The sequence below is a fragment of the Typha latifolia genome, chromosome 3 (genome assembly GCF_019914945.1).
Source record: "Typha latifolia isolate L0001 chromosome 3, TyphaL0001v2, whole genome shotgun sequence".
NCBI classification, from domain to species: Eukaryota; Viridiplantae; Streptophyta; class Magnoliopsida; order Poales; family Typhaceae; genus Typha; species Typha latifolia.
Genome location: NC_133088.1, coordinates 15,159,548 through 15,165,661, shown reverse-complemented (window position 1 = coordinate 15,165,661; position 6,114 = coordinate 15,159,548). Strand labels below are relative to the sequence as shown.

Below are 6,114 nucleotides of genomic sequence, written 5' to 3'. Positions count from 1 at the left end.
ATCGATATCTGTCTGTGTCCCTCCCCAGGAGCCAGGCTTTGAGCAAAATTCCACCACATGCATTACTGCTTTGCTTACAAGAAAAGCTAGGATCGCCTTTGCTTTATCCTCTGCCAACTTTGTATTCTAATGGAAGAAAGACACCGTAGATACCAACTTTGTTTTCATATTAATTATATATAGGGGCACCAGCAGCGTTAACTATACTATACTACTCGATTCGATACGTATCTGAAGATATTATGACACCATGTTGTCCATGTATCATTGATCTCACTCAGCTGGTGGACAATACGGTGGCTTGGCTTTTCAGCAACAATCAAACTGTGTTGAATGCTGTTAATGATAGTGATGATAATATTGTTTGGACTAGTCTCAATTTTCAATTGCTAATTATGAATAATAGATGGATATCATTTTACGAGTAAGTGTAACAACACATATCTCGGCGCCTCATTAACTGGTTCATTATTCCGTCTCACGGAGTGGGCTTTGCTGGAAAATAATCCACATTTTACTCTTTAGGAAGAATAAGTAAAAGTTTATTAATTAATCCTGATAACTGTTACAATGTGTGGACTCCATGGAGCACTATCCGAGTACGAGTCATAACATCCCATGGCCATGAGAAATATTGGTATCAATGGGCTTGGTGAATGGCATCTTAAGCCTGGTTAAAATGTAACCGTAGCCAATTCAAGTCCCATTTGGCTTTCACATTCCCATTTAACATATGATTTTTAATTAAATAGAATCGACTTCTTAACCACTCCTAATTAAGAAGCAATTCTATATCATTAACCCTAATCATTGATGTATGACTGGATTAAACAGCCGACACGTGTCTGCCGACTTCTGCCCTCCCTTGCAAAAGAAAAACACTTGAGGGCACCGACTCAAGCAATTATCCGCCAAACTAACCGCCGCACTTCCCTCCTTAACCCATCCCATCGGGCTCGGGATGGGCCCAAGCAAATAATTCCCCTCCAACATCAACCTCGCGAACCCGACCCGCTCCCCTAAACCCGCAACCCGAACAGCGTACTGAACTGGTATCAACCCGGTGAACCGGTTCTCCTCCAGGTTCACCGCCGCTAGCCTCGGCATCACCCCAATGAACCAAGGCAGTAACCCGCCCAGCCGGTTATGGCCCATATCCAACGATATAACCCGGCTCCCTGTCCCTGTTCCTACCTCAACCGGTTCCTCCAGTGACTCGAAGCGGTTCCAGGCCAGGCTCACCTGCTCCAGTGACGGGTGCAAGAATACTGTGGCGGGTACCGTGCCCGATAGCCCATTATGAGAAATATCCATCACCTACAGAGAGGATAAAATTATAAGGAGTAATTCTATAAATTTACAAATCTAAAGAATAGATTGAGCAGAATCTCCTCGCCTGGAGAAAGGGTAGGTCGGCCACCGATTCAGCTGGTAGCGTTCCGTACAGGCGGTTGCTTCGGAGCGAAATCTGTACCAGAGAAACCGGCAGGTGCCCCCCCTTTGGGAACGTTCCCGAGAGTGCGTTATCGCTTGCATCGAACAGGAGTAGGCCCGAGATCCGGCGTAGATCGGGGATTCCGCCGGTGAGATTATTGGATTGGATCTCGAGGCGTTTGAGAGAAGGAAGCGAGGCGATCTCGTGGGGCATTTGGCCGGAGAGGAGGTTGTTATCGAGGATGAGCTCTTCTAAAGAAGAGGAGGAGAAGATGGAAGGAGGAATGGAGCCGGAGAGGGAGTTGCGCGAGAGGACGAGGCGGCGGAGGAGAGGGGGGAGAGGGCAGGAGGGGATCGAGCCGGCGATCAGGTTTCCGGCGAGGTCGGCGGAGGAGAGGAAGGGGAGAGAGGAGAAGAGGGAGGACGGGAGGCTTCCGGAGTAGGCGGCGGAGTCGAGGGAAAGGGCGGTGACGCGAAGGAGAGAGGAGGCTGGGTCGAGGTAATCGCACCGAAAGCCGCAGGTGAAGGTGGAGGTGAAGGCGGAGTCGCACGGGTCGTAGGCGAAGTCCCACGTGCTAAGGCACGAGCCTGGGAGTATGGAGTTGGGGTTGATGGAGTTCTTCAGTGATTTGAGAGCTTCTATATCTCCAGGAAAGGTCTTGGAAGTTACTTGGAATACTACTAATGTCTGGAGAAGTAATACAGAGAGAAGAGAGGAAGCCATGGAGAGTGAGCTTAGTGGAGACTGGGAAGTCACTTCACTCACCTTTCTTTTCATTTTGAATTAGGTCTCTGTCTGAGATAATTTTTTAAAGGAAAGTCGCACCAAGAAAGTGGGCCCACTTTAACATTTCGTCTTGTAGCCTCTTGGTCTTTTCCTGGATACGGGTTGTCAGATTTAGGCATCTGCTCCATTTCGATGACCGCCGAAGAAAAAGATAACATTTGTTTCAAACGAGGCTATAGAATACGAACTAGATTGATACAATTGCTACAGCAGCAAATGTAACAGTTCTACTCCAAAACACAGTCTATTTGTTGGTCAATAATCCCACACATAACTGGAAAGCAAAGTGCATTTCCAAGCATCCAAATTTTAGTACCGAAACTAACAATCTAACATAAACTTCGAGGTGGTTGTCACCTTCCACCTCTGTCAGTACGTCCGGCTTATCGGAGATGTAGCTGTCATCTACTTCTACCAAGCAGCTTGTGGAGCTGGCCATTTTCCAGTGCAACCATTGTATCTGAATGGTTTGAAGATAAACGGTATTAAGATTATGCCCAAGAATAGGAGGGTGCGAACTTCATAAACAACCAGTGCAATTTGAAAGTATTGAACACAAACCATCTGAGCCACCAATGTGCTTCCCGTTGATAAAAACTTGCGGTACAGTGTATCGGCCAACTAAGTCAAGAAGAACACTTTGAATCTCTCTGCCATCATCTGCATTATACACGATAACAAGATAGCACTGTGAAGATTACTACTCTTCTGCAATAATTTTACAAAACATAGTTAAGAAAGTTTACTGGGGTGGAGAATTCGGCATCATATGACAACCAAAAAGAAAGAACATACGAGTTCCATTCTCAGATCTGTGATTTCTTAATAATCGACAAAGTAAAATAAATACATTCTAGGATTTTCACAGGCCAAAAAGAAAGAACATTCGAGTTCCATTCTCAGATCTGTGATTTCTTAATAATCGACAAAGTAAAATAAAGACATTCTAGGATTTTCACAGGGCATGGCCCAAATTCAAAACAAGGATAGAAGCATATCTGCCGCCCAAGTCCATTTTACAGTAGAGTAGCTTGTCTAGTATGTAATGTAAGTAATCCAAAATCACTTTGCTCATATGGTTGTTATTCGCATGGAAATAATGTCAGCGGAAAAATACATGCTCTCAGAATTCTCATATATAGAATGAAGAGACATCCAACTTTTCAAGGTGATCTTTTATTGCTGAAAACTAATCCTTTGATCCTCAAGTATAGCTCTAAAAGAATAAATAAATTCAACTGTAAACCAGATTCTCAAGTTGTTTCAGTGACTCCGAGGAAGGAACTGAGTAGGCTTTATGTTCTATGTACATATTTATGCACTTGTATACATATAACTATACCTGGATATATCTCTTTGTATATCATCTCTTTTCAAGGCACAAAAAACAACTTTTAGTAGAAATGATGAATTTGATAAAGATCAAAGATGAATGGAACATCAGTCATTATATGGAGAATTGCCTAACAGAAACTAGTCCTTCAAATCTTGCTGATTTTCCAAACATTAACCAGCTTCAAACGCGCACATACTACCGAAAGAAAAGAAGATACAAATCCATTACCTCGAAGATCAAGTTCCACTACATATGGCTTCTCACTTAGTTGATCAAACACACGCTTAGCACGCATTGAGTATCTGTAAGAGAAATCCAATGTTAGAGCATCCACAACCTAATGTTTCTTAAAATATGTTAAGCGCAGAACATAGCCACAAAAGCAACGAGAACCATTATAGTGATAACTTCATCATGTGTACTCTAGTTGACAGCCAGGTGAGCATTAAATTGATAGGAACTACTGAATTGAAAATTTTCCCATTTTTTATTTTCTGATACTATCATGAGATGGAAAACAGTGTATGCTTGATTTTAGTTCTTAAGCAGCTCAGCATCATTCACCCGTATATTAAAAATGAGACCACATCTAAGCTGTGAGGATACATGTCAACCACATAATGGCCCTGTACTTGCATTCTGCAAAAAATCTCACTGTTGCATTTCAATAGATCCCATCATCTAATCTATCACCTGGTCTGAGAATAGTGATATTCTGATACTGCACACATACTAGCAAGAAAATTCAAGAATACTTTGCAATTTAGATTAATAGCTTGAACCTGTGTCTGAAGACTGAACGAGAACTTCTTCATAATAATCTCTTAATAAATTCTCATATCTTATCTGTGGACGTGTAGCATCTCCAACCTCAATTTTCTGGTGCTTTATTTTCGTCAAGACAGGCATCCTTGTTAGCATTGCCAGAATGCCCAAAACTATTCACTCCATACATCTAAACTTAGCAGAGAGCCACTTAATTATGTTACATTGGAAATAGTTTTGCTATTCCTGAGGGGAAAGAAAATCCTGACCAATTCCGCAGCCATACTAAATTTTGGAACTCAATGTAAAAGGAAGCTTGCTAAATCTTAAAATCTTGTCACCCATAGCCTCAAGTTGTAGCCATTGGGCAGACGGAGTCAAGCAATTAAAATGAAGCAAGATTTTTGTAACGTGCGTACTTTTGCAAATCCATGAAGGTTAAGTTTAAGTTCTATCATGCAAGACATGAAAACATAAGAGCTGGATGATTTTTGTAACGTAAAAGGATACAGTTGCCGTAGGAGAAATCTGGAAATCTGTCCAAGTTGGTACATCTATGCCAAGGGGATATGATGCAAATAGCATTAATAAAAAAATATATAGAAAGGCAATAACAGCAAAACATACACCTTATAATCATCAAATAACTCAGGAATGAGACTACCATGAAAAGAGACTTGGCAATGTGTAAAATGGTAACTTCTGATGTAGGGCTTGGCTCTTTCTTAGATAGTTTCATATCCTGCTATCAAAAATTCCGAAGAATACAAGATAAAGCAACTCAATTTGACTTTGCGAGATCTTTATTCTTGATGCGAAGGTAATGATATGCCTACGCATTCAGAAATTCCTTTTCCAAGGAACAGATTATTGACCTCTTCACTAAAATTCTGTCGACTAATAACAGTACAACAATTTAAGATGCATTAATTTATGTCGGAAAAAAGCAACAGCTAATTCTATAGATTGATTTGGACTTCACACTTACTGTACTGCACAATAATATTTGCCGCCAACAATTGAAACAAAAAAAGGAAACAACAAATCCAATGAAATCAAAATCCAAGAAAGGAACTCAAGGAACACATAGAGAAAGAACATTACGGGCAGTAGGTTTTGGAGAAGATGGCGATCCGATTGGAGTAGACGACGTTCTGAACGAAAGCGGAGGCGGAGTTGACCCCGAGGGCGGGATACGGCCCGCATCCGAGAAGTAGAAGGACGACGAAGGCTACGACGGCGATTTGACGCCGAGGAGGACGGCCCGGCGAGGAGAGGGCTTCCGTTGCGCCGCGCGCCATCGCTGCCTTTTACCCACCACGGCCACGGGGGACTTGGGCTACTGGGGTTCGATCGTTTGATGGTTCGGGTTAGTTGTCCTCGAGATTAGGATGATGCTGTGATTCGGCTGTGGAATATCTCACACCCTTCTGGTTGGGAAAAGTGTGCCCCGTGAGCCTTGGGTTCCAGTCTGGCAACCCTACAAAATTCCACGGGAGAAATTGCTCACCGTGTAGTGAGTGTAGTTGGGCTAAATTTCAACTTTTAATTTAAGCATTTAAGTTTCATAATCTTAATTAAAATATAATATAATATTTTTTTATATATTTGATAAATTTATAAGAAGCCGAATTTAAATATTTTTATTAAATACAAATTTTTTTAGAGAATTTAATAAGCTTTATGAGACATCTGAAATGATACCAAATTTTAAATTTATAATTTTATCTCTAATAAAAATTTGTAAATTTAACATTAACTATCGTCAAATATATTGAGGAAAAAAGAAATT

At 41.4% G+C, this 6,114-nt stretch overlaps 2 protein-coding genes across 2 annotated transcripts; both read right to left on the bottom strand.

The window, feature by feature from the left end:
- Window positions 1–520: 520 nt before the first annotated feature.
- Window positions 521–2,322, bottom strand: LOC140785133 (uncharacterized). Its single transcript, XM_073132886.1, has 2 exons — window positions 1,397–2,322; window positions 521–1,317 (listed from the first exon to the last, which is right to left on the bottom strand). The coding sequence occupies exons 1-2, from the start codon at window positions 2,210–2,212 to the stop codon at window positions 808–810; spliced, it is 1,326 nt and encodes a 441-aa protein (XP_072988987.1). The 5' UTR covers window positions 2,213–2,322; the 3' UTR covers window positions 521–807.
- A 56-nt stretch (window positions 2,323–2,378) lies between these two features.
- Window positions 2,379–5,850, bottom strand: LOC140785134 (monothiol glutaredoxin-S6). The gene is made up of 4 exons (XM_073132888.1): window positions 5,427–5,850; window positions 3,786–3,859; window positions 2,783–2,881; window positions 2,379–2,681 (listed from the first exon to the last, which is right to left on the bottom strand). Exons 1-4 carry the CDS (start codon window positions 5,621–5,623, stop codon window positions 2,623–2,625), a joined length of 429 nt encoding a protein of 142 aa, XP_072988989.1. The 5' UTR covers window positions 5,624–5,850; the 3' UTR covers window positions 2,379–2,622.
- Window positions 5,851–6,114: the final 264 nt, after the last annotated feature.